This window comes from Manacus candei, unplaced genomic scaffold (genome assembly GCF_025592945.1).
Source record: "Manacus candei isolate 608988 ecotype Guabito, Panama unplaced genomic scaffold, ASM2559294v1 h1tg000049l, whole genome shotgun sequence".
NCBI lineage: Eukaryota > Metazoa > Chordata > Aves > Passeriformes > Pipridae > Manacus > Manacus candei.
This window is the reverse complement of record NW_026138097.1, coordinates 6,324,537-6,352,225: the sequence shown is the minus strand read 5'-3', so window position 1 is coordinate 6,352,225 and position 27,689 is coordinate 6,324,537. Positions and strand designations below refer to the sequence as shown.

The 27,689-nt window shown below is 36.9% G+C and overlaps 2 protein-coding genes across 9 annotated transcripts in view; one reads left to right on the top strand and one right to left on the bottom strand.

The window, feature by feature from the left end:
- Window positions 1-2,275: 2,275 nt before the first annotated feature.
- Window positions 2,276-14,988, bottom strand: TRIP13 (thyroid hormone receptor interactor 13). Of its 3 annotated transcripts, none has more exons than XM_051798912.1 (14): window positions 14,939-14,988; window positions 14,456-14,558; window positions 12,739-12,904; window positions 12,303-12,432; window positions 10,989-11,044; window positions 9,161-9,251; window positions 7,925-7,997; window positions 6,927-6,990; window positions 6,602-6,688; window positions 5,767-5,873; window positions 4,576-4,729; window positions 4,283-4,395; window positions 3,024-3,093; window positions 2,276-2,468 (listed from the first exon to the last, which is right to left on the bottom strand). In XM_051798912.1, exons 2-14 carry the CDS (start codon window positions 14,545-14,547, stop codon window positions 2,373-2,375), a joined length of 1,299 nt encoding a protein of 432 aa, XP_051654872.1. In that variant the 5' UTR covers window positions 14,548-14,558; window positions 14,939-14,988; the 3' UTR covers window positions 2,276-2,372. The 3 variants fall into 3 exon arrangements, with proteins under 3 accessions (XP_051654872.1, XP_051654870.1, XP_051654873.1); XM_051798910.1 differs by lacking the exon at window positions 14,939-14,988 and adding an exon at window positions 14,655-14,763; XM_051798913.1 differs by lacking the exons at window positions 3,024-3,093; window positions 14,939-14,988 and having other exon boundaries at window positions 14,456-14,575.
- BRD9 (bromodomain containing 9) overlaps window positions 14,964-27,689 on the top strand; it is a 28,687-nt gene continuing 15,961 nt past the window's right edge. The window contains exons 1-9 of one of the 6 annotated variants that reach the window (XM_051798894.1): window positions 14,964-15,098; window positions 16,082-16,302; window positions 17,975-18,107; window positions 19,797-19,857; window positions 20,776-20,920; window positions 22,082-22,192; window positions 23,017-23,129; window positions 25,209-25,298; window positions 26,109-26,241. In XM_051798894.1, coding sequence (XP_051654854.1) covers window positions 15,026-15,098; window positions 16,082-16,302; window positions 17,975-18,107; window positions 19,797-19,857; window positions 20,776-20,920; window positions 22,082-22,192; window positions 23,017-23,129; window positions 25,209-25,298; window positions 26,109-26,241 — 1,080 coding nt within the window. In that variant the 5' untranslated portion in view covers window positions 14,964-15,025. Of the gene's footprint in view, window positions 15,099-16,081; window positions 16,303-17,974; window positions 18,108-19,796; window positions 19,858-20,775; window positions 20,921-22,081; window positions 22,193-22,953; window positions 23,130-25,208; window positions 25,299-26,108; window positions 26,242-27,689 lie in introns of all 6 variants that reach the window. The other 5 variants (XM_051798893.1, XM_051798892.1, XM_051798897.1 and 2 more) reach the window with 5 other exon arrangements.

Sequence of the window (27,689 nt, the reverse complement as noted above, 5' to 3'; positions counted from 1 at the left end):
CCAGCCTAGTGTTATTCCTAGATTATCAACCGAAGTAAGGCAACTGCCTTAATGGTTAATGATTATCTCAGATTAATTTGATGATCATTCTCTTTAGCAGCAAAAATCCTTAAAGATATTTCTATGACAGCTCTTAACTTCTTCCACAGGATTGTAATTGGAATTCCAGAGCAAACTACTCTACAAATATTCCTACAGTTCTAATGATTATGGTTTATTTCTGTGCATAACAAAAGAAATCTGGGGGAAAGAAAAGTTCCTTGGAAAACAGCATCTCCCTAGTCTAGCTTTCTGCATGTTGCCAAGTACAATACCAAATCTCTGTTGATTTCCAAAAACTTGTTCTAAAGTTATCATATTCTCAGTGTATGGCCTTTACTCTTCTACCCTGGGTTCTCATCCCTTTCCAAACTGAAAATCATGAAGTGCAACACTGCACTGACAGCAAGCCATGAAAGTAGGATCATTTTGAAATTAATTGAATATTTCTGCAGGTCAAAAGTTAAATAACTGTCTGAAACTTTGAAGATGCATTTTAGAAAAATCACTGTCTTTGCATTAATTTCCAGCAAATAAAGCAAGTAATAAAAGCCTTCCCTCTTCAATCTCTGTACCCAAATTTTGAAAATCACATCATAGGTGTGGATTAGAAATGAACAATCTTTGCTGCTTGGAAAAACATTTGTCACAGAAATATCTCATAAAATAAGCTATGCTCAGCTTCACAAAGGTTCTATATTTGCTTTTTGCAAGAAAAAGAAAAGCTTTTACTTTTCTATTTCAGGATTACTTAACTGTTCTAAAATTCCACACTTTAATGTGCTTATGCTGAAAATCTTTGCATTCAGCTGGTTTAACATTTCATCATCTATGCTTATAGTGACCTAGATCCCAGATATTTTTCTAAACCCACCACCCAGTGGATGAAATGGTTAAAGCACACTGCAAAATAACTTCTGCTGTAGCATAGAGAACTCACTGCTTTTCATCTTTGCATCAACAGGTTCCTTGTATGTGGCAATACATTTTAAATCCCAGAATTTTTCTATTAGGCTAAGGAGAGAAGTTCTATGGTGTTACATTACATTACAGCTAACATTACATCTTGAAGAGGGATTTTCACTGCAGCAAAGTCTTGTTCATTAGGGTTTTGGAAACTTTCAATCAGCATTCCCGTTCTCACATGACTTGCTGAATCTCAAGGATTCATTCTTGCCATCTAGTGGCTTTGAGCAGAATTAAAACAAATCTGTTAACAACAGATTAGAAAGTTATTGTTTGTGATAAAAGATGGTAGGAGACATGCATTGGATATCATCAACTTAAATCTCACCATTTTATCTTCATTTAAGAAAAACTTTTCTGGAAACTCCGTTAAAATTCATAGAATCATAAAATGGCTTGGGTTGGAAGGGACCTTAAGATCATCTAATTCCAACTTCCACCACTACCATGGCAGGGATTCTACCCACTAGACCAGATTCCTCAGTGCCCCATCCAGCCTGGCCTAGAACAATTCCAGGGATGGACAACCTGTTCCAGTGCCTCACCACTCTCACAGTAAAGCATTTATCCCTAATACCTAAGCTAAACCTACCCTCTTTCAGTTTAAAATTTTCCCCCTTGTCCTATCACAATATGCCCCTTTAAAAAGTCCCCCTCCCTCTTTTTCATAAAACAACACCAAACCAAACTTCATGCATTTTAAAGAACCTTTCTTACACACTGTAGTTACACTTCATGGAGAAAATACGGTCCACTCTGGTTCACATTCTTGCAACAACACAAAATTCCCCTAGTATTACAAAATACAATTAAGTACTCTTTATTTAATTTTTTTAATCTGATGTAATTTAAAAAAAAGTAATAATTGATATTAAATTTCAAGATAAAGCGATGTCAGTATAAAAAGTCTGGTCTATCACTGAGCACTTTGAATCTGCCCCAGTTCCAACCTCATTATTTCAAAAGCAATAACAAATACTGCATTTATAGCAGAAGTATCAGATCCAAAGAGTGAATTTCTGTTGCTATTAAAAATATAAAAGAAACCAGAAATTTAAAACCTGATGCATGGACAGAAAGTTAGTGATTAAGAAGCAAGGAACAGAAGTCTGCCCACTTTTAGCAACCACAAAAGATGGAAACTGACTTAAAGCAAAACCTTTTTACAATCTTCTTATTGACATTTGAAATAAAGCTTCAAAAAAGAGGCTGTAAACTTTCTTAATTGTTTATTAATGAATATTTTTAAAAACTAGAAAAGGCATTCCAGGTTTTTTAAGGTGCTGACAATTTATTTTACAGATGCATAAAAGTTGCACAATTTGTATGAAAAATATAACAACAGTCAACTAAAAAACAGTAGAGTATCACACACAGTCTTCAAGATTCTTTCTTTCTTCAAATTGTTTGTCTACTGCAAGTGAAAGAGCCTGAAGAAATGTTGTCATTGTAACACTGGGGGACTGAAAATAAGAGAACATTTTGTTAGACACACTACAGCAATAGGCAGACATAATATTTTACATAAAAATCACAGTATCAGTAAGAGAAATATTTGACTTGCATGTTACAAAATTTTCAAAATGCTACAAAACAAACTGCAAGTTTATTTTAAACAAGATAGCATGGCAAAGTCAAAGTCAAGCTATTGAAGGTCTTGAGTCAATTACTACTACTGTAGATTTGCTTAAAAAAAGACTTTTAACAAATTAATAATATTTATAAAGTGGCAGAGGGTTTTTTCAGCAAGGAATTATCAGAGAACCAATATCAATATTCATTAATTTAATTAAAAGTAGAATGCTGTTTGACAGGTCAATCCCACATCACTTCTTTAATCCCATTTTAGATTATGGCCAGCACACAATTGTTGCAGTCTACAAAGATGCAGAAACAAGTGAAATTTAGATCAAAAGGGGGGTTAACTTCAGGCAGTGTCCCAATGTCTTCCTGCCTGTCTCAAAACCAAACTAAATTATAATGAATAGAATAAACTCACTTGAATATAATAAACTTACTTGAATATAAAGTGCATGTGCTAGGAAAGGAAGCTTTCTCAGGACTCGGCCACCAAGACCTTCACTTCTTCTACAGTAAAACAGACACAAGTGCTGCTTAAATGCTGTGTTCACTCTTAGAAGACCTTTCCTTTTTCTTGTTTCTCCACTAAATTGCTCTAAATAAACCTCAGATCACAATTCAGTAGGTCACTTGCAGCTCTTTTAGCAGGAGCAGGAAGAGAACAGACAAATTCTGCTTATGGGAGGCTATAGAGTATAATACAAAAAAGGAAGCGAGGGTACAGAAACAGCATAGTCACAGTTGCCTGCCAATGCTTACATCATGCCCTTCATATCACTGTGCCATATCTCATGAGTTTGGGAGAATGTCTACACCAAAAGGGTATGGTACAGACATAACCACTCTTGGAAGGACTTGAAAAAAAACTGTTTTGAAGTTTGGACCTCATCACTACTGCTTTTCTCCTTCTACCAACCATTTACAGTTTCCTTCACCTCACCTACTTGATACGTTTCTTGTCTTCTCCAAGCACCACTCAGCGTATGCAGACTGCAAACCTCTATCCCTGGACAAACTTACATGCTTTTACTCCACTCCTCACCGGTTAAGATTGCATACTTCAGGAACAGAAAGAAAACACACTTTGCTAACTTTATGTTATTTTATTTTGTTCCACAGGGACCAGCACTTTGGAAAAAAACATTGCTTGATACTGTGAATATAATTTTTATTTATTGTTTCAAGAACTGTTATGCTGCAGTGAAAGACTATGTGCTCTACGAACATCCTCGGAAAACCATAATACTGTCCATTTACACTTCATTCCCTTCCCCTTTGCTTCTGTCCACTTACATCTCCATGTTAAATACTGATTTAGTAGATTGCTAGGTATTTCAAGACACTTTCTTAGCAGGACCTGAGGCCCATGCTATTTCTGCTAACCTGCATTACAATTTCCAATATCCACTGAAACCTAAGGCATCTCACTAATCTGGCCAGCAATCTGTCAAGAGGACTTCAAATGGCAGAGCAGAAACCAGAAGCAGTACTAAGCCAAGTCTGTTCTGAGACTAAGAAATGTGAGCAAATCAGGATTGCTTCGACTTTTGGTCCCCTAAAAAGTTTTGCACTATCCCCAACAGAAAAAAAATGGGAATGTTTCAGAACTCTAACTGCTATGAAATTCAGTTACTTTTATACATTGTTGCACAACTCAATATATATATATGAAAAAAGTAGAATTTCAGAATCTTACCTTGAGATTTCTTTTAGTACAAGGCTTAGCCTTGAGACATTATTTTCTACGAAGCCTATCATCTCTAGCTCTCTGAGTGTCAGAAGCTGCTGTCGAGGATATATTATTTGACACTAGAAAGAAGAGTAATACATTGTTGTATGAAAAACAAATACATTCAAATTAAATTCTACAGTAGGAATGGAAATACAGAGAAGGAATTAAATTTTTGTATTTTTGTTACTTAGGAAGTATGGTTAAAATGTCAAATTTATTGAAATAGGACATTTTGCAGTCTTGCTTTCAATTATTACCTTCATCAGTTCTTCCAAGCAAGAAAGATATATTCTAAATATTGCTGCAGCAGATGGAGGTCCAATGTATTGCTTTATGTCAGCCCTGTCTACAAAGGCCATGTCAATTTTCTCCGTAATATTTGAAGTAGTCAGGATAACTACATTGGGATACCTTCAAGACAAAAGCATATTTTTAGGTCACATGTTTTATCTCCTTTTCTGACTGGCAAATCAAGACCTTCCCTCTTATGACTCATGTAATTTCTTGCAATAAGCAGTCACATCACTCTTGTCAACCAGCAATTACATTAAATGATCTGAAGCTCTTGGTCAGTTATCACCAGCCTATTTCAATGCATAGTCTCTTTCTTTTAGTTGTTTCTCAAGTGTCCACAGTTTCTCTAATCCTATTCTAGAAGTGATATACATTAACTATCTAGAGCCTATTGGCATAGTTTCTACCACAAAACAAAGATTTTGAAAAGAAGACTCATAAATTTGAAACTTTAATCTACATGTTTTCCGTTTCAATTTAGTAGAAAGTATATAGTTTAACTGGCGTTGTGACATATTCTAACTGCAAATGACTTCAGAGTGAGCTCAAAAGAGAACATATCCTTGTTCTAAGCAATGAAAGAACATTCTTAACCACAGCTGTTTTTAGACGAAACCTGTCAACTTTTATATATGAATAAGACATATTTAATTAGGTGCAAGACAGGGCCAAATACTAGGGCACCGTTCTGTGAACAGTGCCAAGGATGCACAATAAGGAAAGGGAAGTGGCAGGAATGAAAAACAGCTGGTATGCTGCACTAAATCCAGCATACAAAGTGGAGCGAGCAAGATTAACAGTTTCTTCTAAACGATGTTTTGTCCAAGTCTGCTTTAGATTGACATCCAGAAGGGGTATATAATAAACAAATTCTTCATTCATCTTATTCTTGTCTCTCCACGCACACATCATGATGATCTGTCCTTTTTCTCTCCCTGTCTTTAAGGTAAGTATACGGCCTGGTGATTTGATTGTCCACTCAGGTACATGCAAAATACTCTGCTGGATTACTCCTATGTCTTTTCAAAATTAGCATCATTAACAAACAACAGTTCACTAACCAATTTGTTTTAGCATTCCAAGTAGGAACTGAAATTTAGCAGGAATCCTGAAATTGTCAATTATCTTTTGCTGTTCTAATAATATGAGTTTACCTTTTAATCTGATCTATTTGTGTCAGTACAGCATTTACCACACGAATAGCATCTGAAGGCTCTGTGCCTGCCTTGAAGGCACTGCGGGCTGCTGTGAGGCTTTCCACCTACAAAAAACCCAAACCAATCAACCAAAACAACAACAACAAAAATCACCAAACACCAAAAAAACCAAAAAGATTGCACATTCGGAGCCCTGGCAGCAAACAAATAACCCAGCCAATATACCCTCAGATCCTTGTGTCTGGTATCAAAAACTCCATCTTCAAAATCTTTTGTTAAGTAGGAATTTACAGGGAGTAGGAAATGCATGTCAAGGAAGCAAAGTATAGTGAGTGAAATGGAACACACCACCAGAATAATGAATACATTTAATTCAGAATGAGCTTCCCCATAGATATTTCAATAAAACAAGCTAATAAAGTACATTCTTACTGAGTTGCTTAGGTATGCAACTCTGCAGAGAATGTAGACAATGAACTGAAACATATTAATGTATTTTAGAGCTTTACAACAAATGAAGAGTACAAATAATACAAATCTAGGCTACTTTTGCTCCACTTGTAAACACACAGCAGCAAGGAAGTCCCACCAAGAAAGGCTTCAATTAATTTTCAGCTGTAATTTGCCTGCTAAATGGCACTATGTTCCTTCCAAATCTCTCAAATCTGCAGCAGCCAAGATTAAAACTCACTCTTCTGCACAAAGCTGGATAGCTTACGAAATACCATAGATGTGCTTTTATTGTTCTTTACAAATGAGGACTATTACAGTTTCTCTGCAGCAAGTTACTTCCTGCTAAATTTCATATACAACAATGCTATTGGAATCATACCTCATCAATCAGTACAAATACAAGAGCATCTTGGTCATCAACTAACTCTTGAATCTTCTGGAACATCTTGGTTACAAGCTTGCCACTCTATAAAGACACCATATGTAGATGTTTATTTCCTTACCACATAACTTTCCAAGGCTTACCATATTTAAAGATGGAAATACCTGTTTTTTAAAATAACTTCCTAATCAAACTTCTATTTAAGCATTCTCAAACATGTTAATTATTGTGAGTAATCTTTGGTGCATACATGAAACAAGTTCAATAGAAACTGTAATTTCTAAAACACAGTGTGTACTTAATTAGCTACATCAATACATACCTCAGAAAACCATTTAGAGAAAAGACTGTGGCTGTTTATCTCAATTAACTGTCCATACCTGTACCTAAAGTATAAAGGGAAAAGGAAGTATCAACTCCATTGTAAATAAAAGTCAGTGATATCATTAACTCCTGCAAGTCTCATTCTCTCCCTGGGATTCTGTGAATTAGTACTTTAAATTACCTACTTTTCAAGACATAATACCTGTTTCAATTGTGATTTCCAACAACATGTCTCAGTAGAATTCTTCACACTAAATTGCTATTAGAATGTCTCCATTAGAACAGGTGCTATTTAAATATACTTTAAGTAACAGTTACCATGCTAATTGCCTCATTCTCCTGTTCATGTATAGCAAGAACTCATATAAAAGTATGAAACTTATTTACTTAGCAGTGCATGGATCTCCTTATGACAAAATATTTCAACCACACAACATATAGGTCATGTTTTTCACACATTCAGATCGCTCCCATTACTTACGTTACACCTCGTATTTTATATAACATTTATTTTTTGTAAATAAATTTGTTAAGTTGCTATAAATTTTAAGGCTAATTCTTATTACTTGTCTGATATACAAACTGACCTCTGTAGATTGTGTTATTCAGACAATCCAAGTACAAAACAAATTGGTTACAAAATTGCTACCTATTAAGAACAGGCTTTCTTGAACAAGAAGATAGAAATATCAAAATAATCTGTGATCATTTGTCCTTTAATATTCATTGATGTACAATAGGAGCACAAATTACTATATTGTCACTGGAATTTGTTTTACACACCTAGGCACAAATAATGGCATATTTTTAAAGGCATTAAATATCATAGACAGTCCATCAGATCAGTTTTATTGCTAGGTGGGTGCAGTATAAAAAAAAAGGATATTAGCACTTGGTACAAGTTACTTGAAATCAAATATTACATATATTTGGGCTAGTGAAAAAGAGCTAGTTTACAAAGTAAACTAAGGTGAAAAATTTCAAAAAAATTATCACCTGTATGACAGTCGAATTGTCAGCTTCTGAGCCAATGCTTTACAGAGAGAAGTTTTCCCAGTTCCAGGAGGGCCTGGTTTGAAATCAGATCCATACATTACACAGAATTTGCATAAGATTGTTAATGACATGTAACAGCTTTTTAACTACTCTATTTCATCATAGAACTAACTGTAGAATAAAAACACAGTAGGCCAGAGTATTTTGAGAAAATCGCTTATTCCACCACAGTCCTAGAGCCAAACAGGCAAGTACAAGCATAGTGATTCATACAAGAGTATGAATCTATGGGAAATCATGTGTGGGTGCTAAACAAACTGTTAATGTCAACCAAGTGACAGTACTTTCATTCAAAGCCAGTGCTGGCATTACAGCATAAATGTATTTCACACTGCAACAGTTGCAGATTTCTTAGAATTAATTTCTTTGTGATCACAATAACAAGCTCGTTATTAAAATTAAATATATCTATCATAAATACATTGCTAACAGTCTGAAATAAATAGTTTTTCAAACAAAAACATCCTGCAGTTTTTATATTGACAGTTATAATTTAAGTACAATCAACAAATACTTCCACTATGATCTTTTATTTTTGAACATTATTCTTGATGACAAAATTGCAATTAATCAATAGCAAGCTGCATTTTGCAAGCAAATGGATTCATCTGATGCTAATCTCATTTCTGGTATAACTTCTACAGTAAGCTAGGACTGACTGAAGGTTACAGCTTCACTGAAACAACTAAATTAGTGAGAGTACTGCCTACATACTCGGCAATAGAACAAACAGTGTAAAAGTGCCAAAACCACAACACATAGATTTATTTCCCAGTTTCCTCAAAGTTTTTATAAGGCCATAACTAACAAAATATTTAATACTGGGATAGAAGTGAAACTAATATATGCCTCCTAATGTTCTCAGTATCTGCATAATTTTTGCTCTTTATGTAAAAAAGCTGCAATATCACTTAAAAATGAAAATTAAAAAACCCCACGGTTGTCACTGCACTGTAAATTTTAGAATTTAAATTCCTGCAAAACATAGTACACGTGAATATTGATTTCACTCTGACATTACACTTAATTTAAACTTGTATAATAAAGAGGATATTTCCCTGCTATTTTTGTATCATCTAATTTCACTACAACAGGCCTGCAATACAATTTTTGCCAGAAGGAAAGTATAAACAGATGGCCAACAAATGTACTCGGTTTAAGAGAGATCGTTTTTACCATGCAGCAAAACAACTCTGTTCCATGATATCAGGTTGCTGTCGACATTTTTGTCAGAGAATAATAATGTTGTTGTCACGTAATCAAGTAACTAATTGAAAAGGAGAAAAATAGACACTTAGAGACATAAGAGCAAATACAATTACAGACAGAAGCAATCTCCTAATCATGCCTACTGCGTACTCATTACAACAACAACAAAAAAAAAGCTCATGTCTTTTAGTCATAGGCAAACTTATTTCTCCAAAGTATGGGAATTAATTTCTGTCCTACTCTCAAGAATATGAATAGAATGTACTGGGCACAAATAGAGATCTAGAACTTTTAAATTAATAAATTAAATGCTTTAAGGAAGCAAAATTATTTTCGTTTTCCATTGTCCCACTTACAGTGCATCTATAAAACACAAGCTGCCCAAGCACAGAGGGTCAAAGACTCAAACTCTCGGTACTGTTTGTACAGCTATACATTTGTTCAGTTTGTTTTAATAAGCCCACCAAAGCATTTCCTTTCACATTTTACTTCATTTTTACTGAAGCATTTGTATCAGCTACTGCAACAAATTTCTAGATTGTTTACCCTTCCAAATAAGGGAAGTTTCATGTACTTCCCTGAATGCTTGCTTCTAAAAATACTGCTACTTCAATTTAGAATTTCTAGAATTAGGAAGTAGAGAACTCTTTCAAAAAAATGATTATGAACTTCAGGTGTGAATCTATACTGACTTTTACCTATCATAACACCTGATACCACACTACCTTCTGTCACTCTTACCTGTAACATGCTTTTGATCCACAGGTGTTAACAGGACAATATGACAGTACTCCTGCAAAATCTCATGCTCACAGTGGAGCAGTTACACAACAGCAAAAACAACTGAACATGTTTTTCAATATTCCACGGACACAGACTGTACTATTTTGAAAATTCGCAGCAACCATTTCAGAGCCCGTAGAACCCAACCATGCCCAGGCAGTTCCATGCTTTAAAGAATGAAGATTCAGCACAATTATTTTTACAGAAGTAGTCCTAGTTTCAGTCATTAAAAGCAACCATTTCGTTCTACCAGTATACACTTACAGTCAACAGTGATCAGCTTGCTGTTATTTAGTACATCAGCAAGTCTAATTAGATAGTCTTGTCATTTCATAATGACTTGGAAATCAGTTTCATAAATTAGACAAACATGGACACGTTAATTCATATTTACCTTATAAATGAAGTATAATCACTGGAATGTTTTGCTTTTCTATATTTGTTTATAAAGACTTAAGTGAGAATACTGTACCTATGGTATTACAAATAAGCTAACGAATTAATTACTTGTGTCCAAAAATGTCAGTTAGAAGCTTCTTTTTTTTAAGAAGCACAATAAACATTTTAATGAGTGCTGTCATAAGAACAACTGAGTTGAGTCACTTGTGGTTTATAGTCACATCACAATTACTAGATTCCAGATTGCAGTATTTCTGTTCTACGAGCTCTGGCATTTATTATCACAACCTTTGATGAATGCACAGAATCTTCGAGCCAGAAAATGACCCCATGGAACTGTTCTGCCTCTTTCAAACGTCTCACCAGCATTCAAGTGGGAGCGCACTCCAGTCATTCAGTGTGCATTTTATGAACAGTGACAGTGCTGGCTGACACTACTGCCAAGCCAATTAATTGTTTAGCTGCTGCCAGAAACACACAGTTAAACTCCCATCCCCTTCTGCCTAGCCTGCACCCACCACATCTCCAAGGGATGCAGTAAACTTCAAACAGGCCTCATTTCAGCTCTTACTTGTCCTCAAGCAATCTTAATTGTTATTAATTTCCAACTTACGTTTGCTTTTACTTCACTGTCATATATGAGACTTTCCCAAAGGCCGTGGAATTCAGCTGGAAAAGCAATATATTATATACTTGCTTAGGATAAATCAGTCTGGGAACTTGTAGCCTATCATTGCAGCACAAAGCAGTTTTCAAATTATTCTCAACTAAAAATAGATAAATGAGAGCAATTAAAATATTTGTAAAAAAAAATCATGAGTTATTTTTCTCAAAATGCAAACACTACTTCCTAACAGACAAATTCAGCAGTTTCTCAAATTGCTCAAATCCGTCAAATAATTGTGTTGAGAAATTAATGTTGATTTCTTAACATGAAAGGACAAATATAATTCTTTCCACCCTCAAGAGGCGGTGGACCTACATTTCTCCAAGACAGAGAGCTAGGAGAAGTTGGGGTGGGAGGAGGGTTCTAAGGCAACTTTTATTATTCAGCTTTGCCTTTTTTTTTTTTTTTAAATTAACATCAAGATGTAGAGGACCAAGAAAAGCATGTGGCTGAATAACGCACAAAAACCTGAAGTTGTCATTTGTGCATCAGTCATTCCTAGCAGTTAGTTTCTTACTTTCAGCAAACAAAAGCAGAAAAGACCGAGCAACTATAAACCACAATAATGTAGGAATAATGTCAATGTATCAGATTGAATTCTTTCTGAAAATAAATGTAATAGATAGTTAGACATTTTGAAACATGGAGAAAGTAGGAAACACTTTAGAATAACTGTCTGTTTGAGCTTAAGCTCACACCTGTGCTTCTCCTTCCAGGCACAGAATCCAACTTCCCCAAGCTCAAGATAGTAACAGGCAGGTCGTGCTCTATTGCAGAGCAAAGCCTTATTTTTCTCTTCAGAAAACATTCTGAGGACTCTAGATCTCTTTGTTTGTCTGTTTCAGATATAAAAACGACACTGCCCTGGGGGCTGGAAGCCAGCAGTGAGCTCTGGAAAATGAGTATTTAAAGTGATGAGTTTCCTGTGGGTCTCCAAGTCAAAATTTGGAATGCAGCTTGTAGGATTAAAAACTTCAATGCTTCTGATTATGCCTATACATTTTAGACCACAAGACCAGTTATTTCCACACATCTGTGAGTATTATAGAAATAAATGACATGTTTTGGAACCACTGTAGCAGTTCAGTCAAAAGCATAAAGAAAAATGTCCAAATATATTGGTTCCACAGACAAAGGACAAAGTTAAACAATACATACAAATAATACCTTTAACAGATAACCCTATAAACCCTTCTAGCCTTTCCAAGGTTTTCTTTCATTGTAATTGCTCTAGACCTTCCAGAAATATCACACGGGTACCTGCTGGCAGCACCCAGTGGTGAGCTGCAGTGATATCCTCATTTTCTTCTTCCAGGTTCTCAGAGGTTGGTCCTTCTTCATTCAGATGAAAAATATGCAGAGAAAGACTGCTTTTGCTCAAGTCAATAGGCTAGAATGAACATGAAAAGACTTCTAATGCATCATATTTCTCATTCAAAGCTAATTATAACAAAAGACAGCTACAGTTTTCAGCTGGCATTCATCTCTGAAGCCTACTATTTCTGTTTCAGATCTTACTAAGCAGTGTAGGCCCAAAAAATTAGCCATGTTTTCCTGGTTATATTAGTCAGCCTAATAAGAGATACTATGTCATCCTATAGACCTTGTCTTGCTTATGTCCTTAGGCCACCACCAGTCTACCTACAACTAGTTCACGGGCATATGAACAGAGCTGTACATTCTTGACTGCAAATACCTGTCTGTCTTTCAGCTTCAGCTCCGTATCCACAATCGACACAGACTGCACATTGTTCTTAAGGAAACTGTCATCAAACTCTGTCCACTTGTAATCACCAAACACGATGGTATGTCTGTTCAACAGCTTTAGGACACTCATCCTAATATCTTCTTTCTTGGCCACACTAACGAGAAAGGAACACCATTACTACATGGCATTGACATTTATAAGGAAATATGAATTAGTGTCAGAGTGCATTATTTCATACACTAAGTCTTCATGGAAAACAGATTCCATCTCACACACACAAAACCAACAAAACAACCAAAAAAAACCCAATACAAAAAACCCCACTTAACTCCCCCACGACATTCTGCGGGAAAAAAGAAAAAGCCCTATCAAATTCAGTCTGTTTGCAAAAGCAACAAACTTGATATTGTTTTTAATTTGTGCACTAAAAGACACAATCCAAAGAATACTATTTGCTCTGTTTGAGATCATATCAGGGGACACAGAATGACACAGCTAGAAGACTTCAAGAATGGAAATCAGTTATGCAATCTGATTGTGTTTCAGCAGAAAAAACAGAAAAACTCATAGCCAAGCTACTAGACTGAATATGGTAAGATCAGCTTGGAAGCTCCATTGTACTTTCAAGTCTGAGGGCAGCTGCTACCTTGGGATGGGGACATACTATAAGCAGAATTCCAGTAGAAGAGAAAAAAGCTACAGGAAAAGGAATGCCATTTGAAGATTTCAGAAAGGCTTTAACTTAGTCTTGCAATTTCAAGATGGTGATGTATAACCAGTGCAAATTCCGACTTCCTTGTTTTTTAAGCCCGACAAAAAGAGAGCTGTGGATATTTTACAACTTGATTTTTGCAACAACTTGGACACGCTCTCCTATTGTATTCAGATAGCCAGACTGTTAAGATAAGGACTGGATAAATGGACAGTGAGGTGGTTGGACTGTTCAGCTCAGAGGGTTGCAATTATTAGTACAAAGACTAAGCAGAGCTGCCAATAACTCAGGCTGGAAGAGGTGGGGGGGTACTGTTAACACTGTTTTTACACCCCCATTTACACCTTTGACAATGGAATGGAAAGCAAGTGCAGCAAGTTTATGGATAACACCAAAGCAGGGAGGCTGTCAGTACTCTAGAGAGCAGGGCTGCCATTCAGAGGGGCCTCTGCAGGTTGGAGATATAGTTTGACAGGAACTTCTTGAGGTTCAACAAAAGTAAACATGAAATCCTATCTCTCCATTCACTGCTCAGACAACAGAACAGAGCAGAGGTCAACCTGATGAAGAGTAGTTTTGCAGAAAAGGGCCTGGGGTACTGCTGGACAAAATGGCAGTGAGCCAGCAGTGTGCCCCTGCCACAAATAAGGTCAACCTTCTTTTAGGCTGTGCTACCAAGAGTGTCAACATCAGGGAAAGCGATTCTTTCCATCCACCGCCTTTGTGGGACCACATCTGGAGTACTGCGTGCAGTTTCAAGCTCTGCCATAAGAGAGACAAGGATAAACCAGAGCAAGTCCCGAATGTGGTCACCAACTTGATTATCAGATGAAATTGAGAGAAATGGATTTGTTCAATCTTAGGAAGAGACACTTGCGTGGAAACTCATGGGAGAGCACAGAGATGGCAGAGCAGAGTCCTGTGGGCTCCTGAGGGTGCACAGCAGGAGGCCAAAAGGAAACAGACAGAAAGTTACATGGTGATCAGAGAGACCTGCTCGATTTCTGATGAACTTCCACATGGATCTGAACGTTGTCACACACGTTTGGGAGCGCTTGCTTCAGCTCCCCTGCGGCATCATCCATCCTTCTCGCTCCTAGGGGAAAAGCGATACCAAGGAGAAGCAATTCCCAGGGTCTGCTATACGCCCAGGGCACAGCCAGTCCTTTCCCGGTACCCCGTCCGCATGCACCTCGCCCACGGCAAGGATCGAGATCGGCACTTCCCTCCCTCAGGAGATGGCGACGTCAGCCTCGAGATACGCCACGAGCGCGGCCAGGCCGCTCCTGCCCTCAACGCTGGACACAGGGAATCACCTCAGGGCAGGCACGGTCTCGGGAGAGACGCGCTAGCGCAGCGGAAGGAGCCCGGGAGCGCGGGACAAACCCGATCCAGCACACTGCGGCCGCCGCCCGTTCGTAAAGGGCGCGCTGTGCAGGGCGGGGCGGGGCGGGGCGGGCCGGGTCGGCTCCTCACCCGGATCTTCCTCCGCCCGGGGTGGGAGGGTTCGCCCGTCCCGGCGCTTCCGGCGGGGCTGGTTCGGGCTCCGGCGCTGGCTCTGCCATGGGGAAGAAGCACAAGAAGCACAAAGCGGAGAAGGCAGAATGGCGCTCGACCTCCGCCACCGCCTACAGCGGTAAGCGCCGGGGGAGACCCTCTTTGTGCTAGGGACGCGCCCGCCCCTCCCTCCGCCCCGGCTGTCGGCGGGACCCGGCATCGCTGCAGGGCTGGGGGGCTCACAGGGACAGGCCCTGGTTTGAGTGCCGGGGCTGCCGGCGGCGGGGGAGGCCTGGGGAACGCGGGACGAGGGGTGGGTTGTGAGCCCGGGCGTCTCCGTGGTTCCTGCGGCTGTTCCTGGTGGGATCCGGTCTCTGCGGTGCTCGAGTGATGCTTAATTTCACCTTGCTCTGACAAGGATCTTGCAGCGTTTTCAGGGAAAGCCGAGGAGTCGGTTTCTTCCGTGTTACGGGTTTGTGGAAAATCACAACGTAACATGTACTGAACGACTGTCTATTAGTTTGGATTTATGAGTCTTAGGTATTGTTTTGTTTCCAAATGTATTGTGTATATTTTTGACGTGCAGCAAATTCTTACAAACAGTATTTCTAGAAGCAGCTTTGGAGCTGAGGGTGTTTAGCCTGAAGAACAGGAGGCTCCAGCATGACCCTATCACTCTGTGCAAACACCTGAAAAGAAGTTGTAGCCAGGTTGGGCTCTTCTCCCAGGGAACTAGTGATAGGATGAGAGGACAAAGCCTCAAGCTGCAGCAGGGGAGGTTCGGGTTTGACATTAGGAAGAATTTCTTTGGAGGAAAAGTGGTTATATATTGGAATGGGCTGCCCGGGGATGTGGTGGAGCCACTATCCCTAGAGGTGTTTAAGGAAAAACTGGATGTGGCGCTCAGTGCCATGATCTAGTTGACATTGTGTTGTTTAGTGATAGATTGGACTCAATGACTTCAGAGGTATTTTCCAACTGAATTGGTTCTGTGATTCTGTAATTGCTGTGTGCTATCATCTCTCTGTGCATTTATGAAATGTTGGTTGTTTTTTGTTTGTTTGTTTGTTTGTTTTGGTTTTTTGTTTTTGTTTTTTGTTTGTTTGGTTTTTTTTAATTTAGATTATGTGGATAAACCTTTGGAAAAACCCTTAAAGCTGGTGCTTAAAGTTGGAGGAAGCGAAGTGACCGAACTCTCTGGATCAGGGCATGATTCCAGTTACTATGATGACAGATCAGATCATGAGCGAGAACGACATAAAGAAAAGAAGAAAAAAAAGAAAAAAAAGTCTGAGAAGGAAAAAGAAAAGCATCTAGATGATGAAGAAAGAAGAAAAAGAAAGGTAAGCTGAGAGTTTTAGAATTGAGGTGCAGCAGCCACCATGCTTGCTTAGCAGATCTAATATCTGGTGCAGAGTACCAGAGCTTTTTTTTGTTTGTTTGTTTAAATCACTATTCCGAGAAGCCTACTGTCTGAACTCAGCACCTCATAAATTTAGAAAACCTTTGGGTGTGTATTGGTGTATTTCTGCCATTTAAAGGAGATATATACTTGTGATGAATCTATGAACAAAGTAAAAGCTTCCTTCTTGTAACTGCTCATTTTTCTTATTTATTTGCTTTGAATGAATACTTCCATTTTTAAGTTGGATGTTTTGTATTTCAGCCAGGTCACAATCATGTTTTGCTACCCTTTCAGGGAGGGTATTTTCAGCTTTTCAAATAAATCTTGGTTGCATTTCTCTTCTTGAGATATGCCAAGTTACTGGACATTGAAATTGATGTTTGCTCAAAACAGCTTTCTGAGATCTGATCTGTTGAGTACTGTGGTACAATAGTTAGATTGGCTCTTAGAATAACCTTCATGCAAGGCTTTGTGACTTTGCTAGTAGCAAATGGTGTGGTCGCCTTAGTTGTCTGTGTTGAACCTTGAGGAGTTTGATTGAAATCAGCAAGAAGGCATTGACAGTACAGTTACTTGTGCAATTTAATTTTAATGGTATTTCTTTTGTGTACTGATGATTCTTTGACCTCTGCTTTTTTAGTTCTTTTTTTGTTTTGTAGTTTTGCTCATATCATGTTTTTTTTGGTGCTACTGTGTATGGGTTTGTGGCTAACATCTGTCATTTCCAATTGATTTGTTAGACTCAATTGCTTGAAAGTGACATATCTCATAGGATCGTTAGAAACTCTTGAATACAGCATAGACAGTGCAAAATTTTCTTAGTACAAATGTTTCAGTTAAGAGTATGGCTGGGATTTGAAATATAGCAAAACAACTGTCCTTCATACAAGATATTGCATCATCAATTGCCTTTACTAAGTTACAGTGTGGGGATTGTTTGGATTTTTTTCCCAGAACTTCACTGTTGGTGCATTCAAAATAAGCTAACAGATACTTAAGAAGCAAAACAGCAGACTAAACAAGGCTAATGAAAATATGCTTTTCTGTGAAAACATGGATAATGACTGCAAGATTATAGGAATGATTTAGGCTTGCCTTTGCTGTGAAGCTCAGGAAGAGATCATTAATTGACACCACTGTTACAGAGCAGTCCTTGTGGTTCTTTTGTGGGCTTTGTGAATTATCATATACTTTACTCATTCCTGTTCAATGCACCAAACAAAAGTACACTGATCAAAGCAGAGCTCCAGACTAATCTTTACCGAATAGTAAATTAACTTCCTTTGCTCTCTAGTGTAACTTGTTATCCTGAAATTTTACATATAAATAGCTTCAGAGTTCAACATTCTTTTCCATGAAAGTACGGTAACGATAGTACAATACTATGTTAAATACAAAGTAGCAAAAGATGAACAGTTTAGTTTTAATTGGAGAAGAAAATTGAAAAAGTGATAGTGAAAATATATGCAGTGTTGTTTAAACCATATTATGACTAAGATATAGAATGATTATTCCAAGTGAAAGAAATCACTGTCTCTTTTCTTTTGGTGTGAGGGATTGCACATTCCAAGTATGTTCTTCTAAAAGATGTCTTCTTCCTGCTGTGCTAGGAAGAGAAAAAGAGGAAAAGGGAGAAAGAACAATGTGACACTGAAGGAGAAACTGATGACTTTGATCCTGGGAAAAAAGTAGAGGTTGAACCTCCTCCAGATCGTCCTGTCAGAGCATGCAGAACTCAGCCAGGTGAGCAGCGTGAGGAATTAAATCATTTTGGTTGTTTTTAAAAGCATGCACAATGAAGTTTTGTCAAAGGTACCAAAATGTAAAATTTTCGTGAAGATTTGCTGAAATCTAGAGACTTCACTTTTTTCAGCATTTAGAACTTTGCATTGTCTGAAAAGTCAGTATTCCTCATGGTGCTTACAGGTTTTAGTAGGTTTGTTTTCAGGTGACTGAAGTTGCCAGGGACATCTGTCTCTGGCTTCTATTACTTGGCAGAATAAAGCTAGCATAAAAGTATTATTGTGCACAGTGTTCCCCTAGTGCCTTATCCTTAGCATTTACTGAACAGTGATCAGAATGTCTGAATTTTCAGTTTTCCTTAGAAAAAATCTTGTGAAGACTGCTTAGTTGTTAGTCTTTTTTTTATAACATATGTTGAGTTTTAGTATCTATTTTCATTAACAGGAAGTTGTGATAGGGTGTCTCTAAAGACCATAGACACCACCCCCCACCACCCTATTTTTCATTTACCAATCTTTAATTCTTGTCGCCAACCAAAATATTTATGAACTGTGTGTGGCAACTTCTGTATGTTTATTCATTTCAGATTTTGTCATGCTTTTTCTACCTGTAGCCATTGCTTGATAGTTAAAACTCAACATTATCCAGTGGAAACTTTTACTTAAGAGAATTTTCAAATACATCATGATCTCAGTTACACATATGCTTGAAAGTGGAACCTGGTAGCAAAAAGCTGTGTCTTTAGGAATATTGTGTGTCTTGTCTTTGGAATACTGCCCTTTGACTGGTCAAGTAATTCATTGAGAAGTTTTCTAATTATGACTGGGCATTAAATTAAGGAATGTTGGCCATCAACTGTCAAGGTAACTGAAATTTTCTGGTCAGAGTTTTATGTCTCGGGGTAGTCAGGAACCTTGGAAAACTGAACCTAGGCTAAAAACTAGTCTCTTTATTATTCTATTTTCATCTGCTTGCAAAATAATATTTCAAAGCATATAAATTACCTCACCTATTCCAGTTAAGAAGGGAAATGTCACTCCAATATCATGGTGAAGAGTTGGAGTTTTAATTCTAGATTTCAGCATGCTGCTTGTTTAGTGTTTCAAACTTCACATTAAAGGCAACCCCTCTGAACTATGGAACAAGTAATTAACGAGTAGTATTAATCGTGTAATTTGTACCTGTACAGGAAGTGAAATTGTAATCAGTACCTCATGTGCCAGTGAATCTGCATCTGTTTGTCACTCAGTGATTGAAAGGTTCAGAGAAGCTAATTGCATGGGGTTAATGGTAAAGAAACCACTAAAATTGCACTGATAACATGTTGTAAGAATGTGGATTTCCCAATTGCATGATTTCAGCAACCAAGTTTCACTTTTCTTTTCCTGTAAAAATATATAACATCTTATTTTAATCTTATTAATATATATTCTTAGAGCTACTAGACTTAGCATTACATCTGACTTAATGTCTATTAGTTTTTAATGTGATGAAAGCTCAGAAAACAGTAAAGGAGAAGAAATAGGTACTGTATGCTTCTGCTTTGAAACATGTGTCACGCTGAGCTTCAGATATACAAACTGTACTTGTAGTTAAGATGTTCTCTCTGGTATTTATATTTTTTAAATAAATGAATATACTTGTATTCTGTTTCCTTGCACTTATCTGTGTTTTCATCTCAAAATGCAGCTGAAAACGAGAGCACACCGATCCAGCAATTACTAGAACACTTCCTTCGGCAGCTCCAAAGGTATAAACTGTATTGTACGTTCAGCTGTGCTGACAGCGTCTAATGCATATTTATATGTGTTACTTTACAACTTCTTCTCCTGGTTTTATGTTTGAAAATAGTGCCTGAAGACTGACTGTAGTATATTTGTTAACCTTTGCAATCATGCCAGACCTGGTAGTTTTTAAAGATTAGTTTGGGGAAACTATTACCAACTTGACAATTCTAGCATTTAACAGGGAAGTAAGTGTTTTGGGCCAGTGTAATTGCCATTTTAAATTTATTAAATACTGATGATTTAATTTAGGGATTAAAACCCAGTTATGATTCTGTAATGCTTTAAAAGATTGAACTGTTTTAATTTAATTATGTTTATTTCTGTGTCCCCTGTCAGATACAAAATAAATTTATACCTGCTTACTTGATAATCCCCTTGATTTGGAGAGGCTTTTTATTTTACTGTTTTCAATAAGATCTTATGCCTGTACCTCATGTTAAAAAAAAAATCCTTTTTATTACATAGCAATAAGCTGAATTGGGAACTAGTTCAAAAATATTAAACATTGTATTTATTTTTAGAGGACCTAATGAACAAGAAGAATTGGGGTTTTTTTACTCAGTGAAGCCAAAAGACCAATTTGGAGCGTAGAGATGTAGAAAACATACAAAAATTAATTAAAAATTACAAGAACTAGCTTAAGTTGATCATTTGATCATTGAATTGAAAGACTTTTTTTAATGTGTTTCAAAAAGTCTACAAAGGTATAATCAAAATGCTTTAATTTATCAAGAAATTTGTCAAACATTCTTCTGTTTTATGAGAATGCTTTTGGTGTTTTCTTCTTTTATAAGTACTACCATTATGTCATTATTGTGGTATAAAAACAAGAACTGTTCTGTTTGCTGCTATAAATCTAAATGTATTGTTTTTATTTTTAGGAAAGATCCTCATGGGTTTTTTGCTTTTCCAGTCACGGATGCCATCGCTCCTGGATATTCCATGATAATAAAACACCCTATGGATTTTGGTACGATGAAGGAAAAAATTGCAGCAAATGAATACAAATCAGTCACTGAATTCAAGGTGAATTAATAAAGATGTAGATATTTCAGAACTAATAAGAAACTGAAGATTCTTTTTAACCGTAGAAGCTTTTCTGACATTAATTAATGTACATTTTGTTCAGAACTGAGCACTTTTGTGTATTCAGTGTGTTACAAATACTCTGTATTTGTCAGATTCTACTACAGTCTACTACAAATTACTGTGGATACCAAAAACATGTTCTAAAGTTCTATGGAAAACATGCTGCTAGACTTAAACAGGAGTGAGGCAATCATGAAGACTTAAGTGGTTGAAGAACCTGGAGCTCTTTTTTTCCTCTCCTTGCCTCTTCTTTTTCATTTTTTTTTTAATCTAGACCTGGTTAAATTGATTAAAATGTAATTTTGACTTGTCTGCAAGAGAACTATGGATATACTGAAACTTCTTGTGTAAGAGTCAATAACAACTACGTATTTTTTATCTTTAATTGTCTTATTTTCCATATGGCTTCATTTGAAATGGCAGAAAGTTACTTGGCAAGTTTATTGGCAACTTGCCATAGCTAATTTATGTATTGATATTATTGTAATACTTTATTGGATGCATTGTGGTCTTACAGAGAGTGCAGTAAGAAATCTTTTCATGATATTGCCAGCTCCTGGAAGGAAAGGAGTTTTCCTTAACTGATCCATGAAGTTCTATTAGCTGCCTTCAGAATTACTGTTTCCTAGAGTGGTGTTGATGTAACAATAAACTTGACAGAGAGCATTGGCTTGCTTCTCAGGGTTAATCTCTTCTCTTGAAAGGTCCAGCAAGGTGAACAAAGAATGGCTTATGTTTCTTACAAGTGCTTTGACAAAGATTATTCTGTTTTGTTAGGTATGCTACAGAGATTTGTAGGAAATAGTAAAAAAGTATTTATAATAACCTTGCCATCAGCAATGGCTTCAGGTCTCTAAATTCTGGCTTGCTGGACTGTCTTATTCAACTACTTAAAAAGGGAAGTTTGGGAGCATCTTGAAGAAACAAAAAAGGCTTGTTTGCATTTCTGTGTTACTTTCTGGCTTGCATTTACTCCATGAATTTGCTGCTAAAATATTACTGTGTTCATCACAGAACTACCATGGTGGAATGGTATCTTCCAGTCATTTAATAAAGGACTTAGAATTTTTAACAGTTCTTTTGTCTTGTATTTTACAGGCAGATTTTAAACTGATGTGTGATAATGCAATGACTTACAACAGACCAGATACTGTTTACTACAAGCTAGCCAAGAAGATACTGCACACAGGCTTTAAGATGATGAGCAAAGTAAGAGACCTATTAAAAACAGAAAACAGTTGGGGTTTTTTTGTTGTTATCATACTTAAAAGCAACCTAATTAGTGACAATGATAAATGTTATTTCATCTTTCTGTGTTTAACCATAACAGTGCCTGTTAGTGCTGCTATATTTAAGGGCTTGATAGCATTCTTATTATAACTCAGTAATTTTTATTTATTTCTCAACTATATCTGCACTGCAGAAGTCTGTAGGAGTTTCTTCCCCTGGCCTCAGTGGAAGCAATTAAGATTCACATCTATAAAACCCTATTGTCAAATATTGCTTCTGGGTGAAACTTCGAAAACAAGATCTCATTTAAGTTTTACTTCTGCATAAACAAGAAAGCTCTACTTTTTTCAAGGTGTTGGGTGTGGGGGAATTTTCAGGTGTGTTGCAAATACACTTTTTACTCAAATAGAGTTGTTGGCTTTTAAAATGAAGTTTTGTTGAGCTGCTCTGTGTGCACATGTTGTGTGTGTGTGTGCATGTGTTACAGTGATGGTAAGTTTTGTGTAAAATAGTTGGTTTTGTATATGCAGTTTGTTTGTTTGTTTGTTTCTCTCTTGATAGTTGGGCTGCAGAAATTCTGATGCCATGCTACCATGACCAAATCATGTTGCATCGCCATTGGAAACGAGACATTAAGAACAAAATAAGGCCATGGCCATTCCCATCCCATCCCATTATCATAGCATCTTGGCTATGAGGGAAAGGTTAAGTCCCTGCCGCTCTGTCCTTTCTGATTCTAGGAACGGCTGTTAGCTTTGAAGCGCAGCATGTCGTTTATGCAGGACATGGATTTTTCTCAGCAGGCAGCTCTTCTGGGTGATGAAGATACAGCAGTTGAAGAACCTGTCCCTGAAGTTGTTCCTGTACAAGCAGAGACTACCAAGAAATCCAAAAAGCAAAATAAAGAAGTTATTAGGTAAAGGTTTCAATGGGCATGCATACTGCTTTGTTGCAGCTTTTGTAATATTAGACAGCAGCAAAGAAGTGAGGAAAAAACCCTCTTTTCAGCCTTTTTTGCTGAGGTCCATAGGATAAATGGACAATTTTATTGTATTTTGTTTGCTTGTTTATTTATAGAACTTGTTTAATAACCCAGTGATTCCCAACTTGAAACAAACAATTCAGAAGATGACTGCATATTCTTTTAAGCACTTACAGTTAATGTCTATATAGATATTTTTATTATTCTTTATATTAAGTAATGAGTAGTTTCTTCTCATGATGTTAAGAAATATTACTTTATTTTGAATATAGCCACAAGTACCTTTTGCATTTTGTCCCTTTTTTCTCCTTTCCTAAAATGGATGACTGTATCAAAACGTAACAGGATCTTTCTGGGAGGGCAAAGTGGTCCCAGATCAGTGAATGATTTTATTTAACTTTAACCTTATCTGGCATGATGTGTAGATACAGGAGATTGTTTCTGGAGCAGATGATAACATCTCCCCAGTGAAATCTTGTTAAGCTTCTTTATAAAATACATTGCTAGTGCAATAGTAATCTTCCAACTAATAGGCACCCCCATTTCACAAAACCATGTTTTTATAACAGCTAAGATCCAATTTTAGTAAAATTTTTTGAATGTAAATATAGTTAAGTTATTTTATGAGATATTAGCAGAAACTGTAATTTACAAGCAACTTTTGTTCAGTGTTCTTGCGTAAACATCCAAAGACAGATGTTGAATTTGAATTGTAGAGTATTATCTCAGCTGCAATTTTAAGAAAGAAAACCTATAACACAGCATCACTAGTTGTGTCTTAAATAATCTGATCATGTGGATGTGTTCTGCAGGCTTCTTTCCTAAACCTTCAAAGTAAAAAAGGTGAAATATCTTGTCTCATTTTTTTAAAAGTGAACGTTAGGGTTCTAATCAGCCAGATCTTTTATTTTCTTTTACCCTTCAAGCATTTTTATAGTCCTCTTTAATGTCTGATGAAAGAAGTGGTATTTTAATGTAGTTGTTTTGTGGAAATAGAAGACTACAACATGTATCTTCAAAAAAAATTTTAAACAGAGTAATTTTTTTAGTGGAAACTATTCTGTTGACAGCATACAGAAACATACCTGTTGCTTTATAATGGAGAACTAACAAAATGTCATTTGTTCCTTCTTTTTTGAATTGTATATAGAAATCAACTGAAAGCACCTTTTTGAGGGGGAAGTAGTTTGGTTTTTGGTTCTTTGTTTTTTTTAGGAAATACATAATTTGTTTTGTATGGTGCCCAGGATTAATTTTTGCATAAACTCTGCTACAGGAGTATTTTCGTACTTTGCCAAAGAGCAAGCAAATGGCACTGCCAATCCATGTAATACTGCTCTGTCTTTGATATGTACCTTAACATACAATTCATGTAGTTAAAAATAACTGACCATTGATTTTATTTGGGTACCGGTTTCTTTGCAATGAGTTTGTGGTATGAATTTACCTTAATTTACCTTCCTATTGTTTTCAATGTTTATGCAACTTTAGTCGTTGGAATGAATTTGTTTTTTCTAGTTAACTTGACCTTTTAAACACTTGTATTTTTGCATCAGTAAGATTGGTATTATTCTTTTTGATGAACAGTAAGAGCTTTGCGGGAGAATTGAACCTAATAGCGGATATTTTTGCCTTCATATTTCACAGTTATAAAAAGGGAAAGAGGGAAGTCAGTGCTTGGAAAGTGTTAAAGCAGCTTAGACCTCTATACTGTAGTTTAAAAAGTGACTTCATCACTCAGACATCCTAATGTTTAAGTAGTTTTTGAAAGTTTTGTTCAGGATGTTGCAACCTTCTGAACATTCTCTTAAAATTCTTGTCCTTTAATTATCCTGTAGAGCGTGACAGTAAGTGCCAATTGTTGAGGAGTTTCCTGCTGTGTACACCCTTTCTTAAGTTTCAATGACACAAAATTGTATAACACATTTGTCTCATAATAGTATGATCCTGTGATCTTTTTATTGTCTTTAATAGCAAAACTTACTTGTGTATCGGATCTGAATCTCTATACAGAGAGAAATTCTTAGCTAAGCAAATGGAAGAAGATAACCCAGGAGAGAGAAATGGATTTGGTGTGAGGAGATGCTCTACCCAGTACCTAAGGTGTTTGGCCCTAGTGTCTAATGTCCCTATAATGCCCTGAAATATTTTGATGTACCAAGTTTACTTTATATATAAAATATAATGAAGACTGCCATATTCTGTGATATCTTCACACTTGTCCTTATGATATTACCTTCTTCTGATTTTATGTAATACCTATGTCCTGTTCCGTCTTGGAAATGCTTATCTGTTACAATTTTATTTTTCTGGTGCTTTAATGGAAAGGGATCTACTGAAAGATAAATGTTAAATTTAGTAATTTCAATTACAAGGAATGGTGTGATTAATACTGATTAGGAATGCTAATTGCCAATACTAACAAACATAGGAAGTAAAGGACTCCCTGTTAGACTGGGAGCTGTGTCCTACTGCAAGCAACGATATGATAAGCCTGTTGGTTTTTTTCTCTGATTAGTTCCATAGTTTCCATCCCTCATCAAGTAATATCTTCTCTGCATCTTTCTGTTTGGAATTTGTGAAAATAGCATATTCATGCATGTGGGAGACTAAAGATGCATATAGCATTCACCCTGTATTAATGCAGTTTTACTCCCAGTCTCTGTTTTGTAATACTTCATTTTCACCAAGGTACAGAAACTATTACACTTTTGAAATTCAGTAGTTCAGTAGTTCTCAGTTTCTGCTCCAAAACTTCAGTTCATAGTATGATTATGATTCCACTTAAATGCTGAAGTAGACTGACACTGGGAGAGTAGTGGGACTGATTGTTCTATTAGGAAAACCCAGAATTCAGCCCTTTGTTTTGTTTTCGCTTTTAATTTCTACAGCTGTTCCTCTTCTGTTTTGTAGCTGCATTTTTGAACCTGAGGGAAACGCATGCAGCCTGACAGACAGCACTGCTGAAGAGCATGTCCTGGCGCTAGTGGAACATGCGGCAGATGAAGCTCGGGATAGGATCAATCGATATCTACCCAACAGCAAGGTCCACTGCACAGTGCAGTTTGCAATTCCATTTTGTATCTGACTACTGAATGCTTTGATTCGTGCTAGGAGACAGGCTTTGGTGTTGTGTTTTCTGGGACTGTAACATCTAGGATGTATGCTCTGTATGGATTGCCAGTATGGCTGTTGTGTATCATTTAGTTCCCACTGAAAGCCATTGTAGGGTGTCCTAAATGGATCTCGGGTTATATTGTGTGTTGAACATCTTTGAAAATTCTCTTGCAGGAAGCAGTGAAATGTTGCTCAGTCTTGAATTTCAGCCCTTAGCATGTGATTAAAATAACATCACATTCTTCTTACTGTTGCAACCTCAGAAAAAGCAAACTATGCATAGGTTGAAGTGTTATTAGGATTCCTTCTTCCCTGCCCCACCCCCCCCAAGGAATTCAGGAATTTTTAAGTGTTAAATTCCAATGGGAAGTTTTCCATGGGAAGAGTCTGTAACCTCTTGTAGTTTTGTACCTACAAGCAGTAGCTGTCAGCTGTAGCATGAGTACAAAATACAGACATCCTTCAATAACTGGGATAAGAGAGCAGGTTTGATAGTTCTGAATGTGATTCTGATGTTGTTCATGTGTTTGGCTTTTGTGCCCTTCCAAGGGTTAGAAGGACAATGATGCCATTGGTGCAGTTTTCTTAGAACAAACTGTTTATGGGCTGTGTGATAGTGGTGGTGGATTCCTTCGTTTCTTCATGCTGGGATTGGAGAGAATGCTACAGACATTCACTACAGACCTATATTGAGATACGTTTACTCTGTTTCGGTTGACTCATGTGGACTCTTATTACCACCCTTGTTCTCATTTCTCATCTGTCACTGTAGTGGCCACTGCAATTGAGAAAAGAATTAGGATGTTGCTACATCCTGACTTATCTACCTAATTTTTTAACAACTGTTGCAGAAGAAACTTTGCTTTGAAGCATTAGTGGTGTTGTGTCTTCAAACTTAAATGTCTGTTTCTTGAGCAGTGGCCCTTGTTATTGCAATCACCTTAGGCTCAACTGGATTAGGAAGTAAAGCTTCAAAGAATAGTGGGTGAAGATTTAGCTTCAGTATATTTCTGTTTCTTTAGACAATTAGAAGACTTGCTAGGATTGAAGGCTGTTTGAAACCTCCAGATTAACAGTGGCTTTTTAAAAATTCTTTAAAGCAATACCAGTCTTCTGCTAATTACTAGCTTCACTGAAAAGGCCTTTCATGCTGATGCAGTCTGTTTTTGAGAAAGTTCCTCGAGGTGTGCTGCTCTTCATTGTCTAGGCTGTTAATCAGCCGGACAACTCACTCTGTGTCCCAGAGTCTAGGTAACACTGGCATGTTTTTAGAGCTCAGCCATTGTTAACTTTTGCCATTACTTGAAGGTATTTTTTTCCTGTTCATTCTCTTCCCAGCATTTCTTAGCTCTGTTTTTATTTTATGCCAGCTTTAGC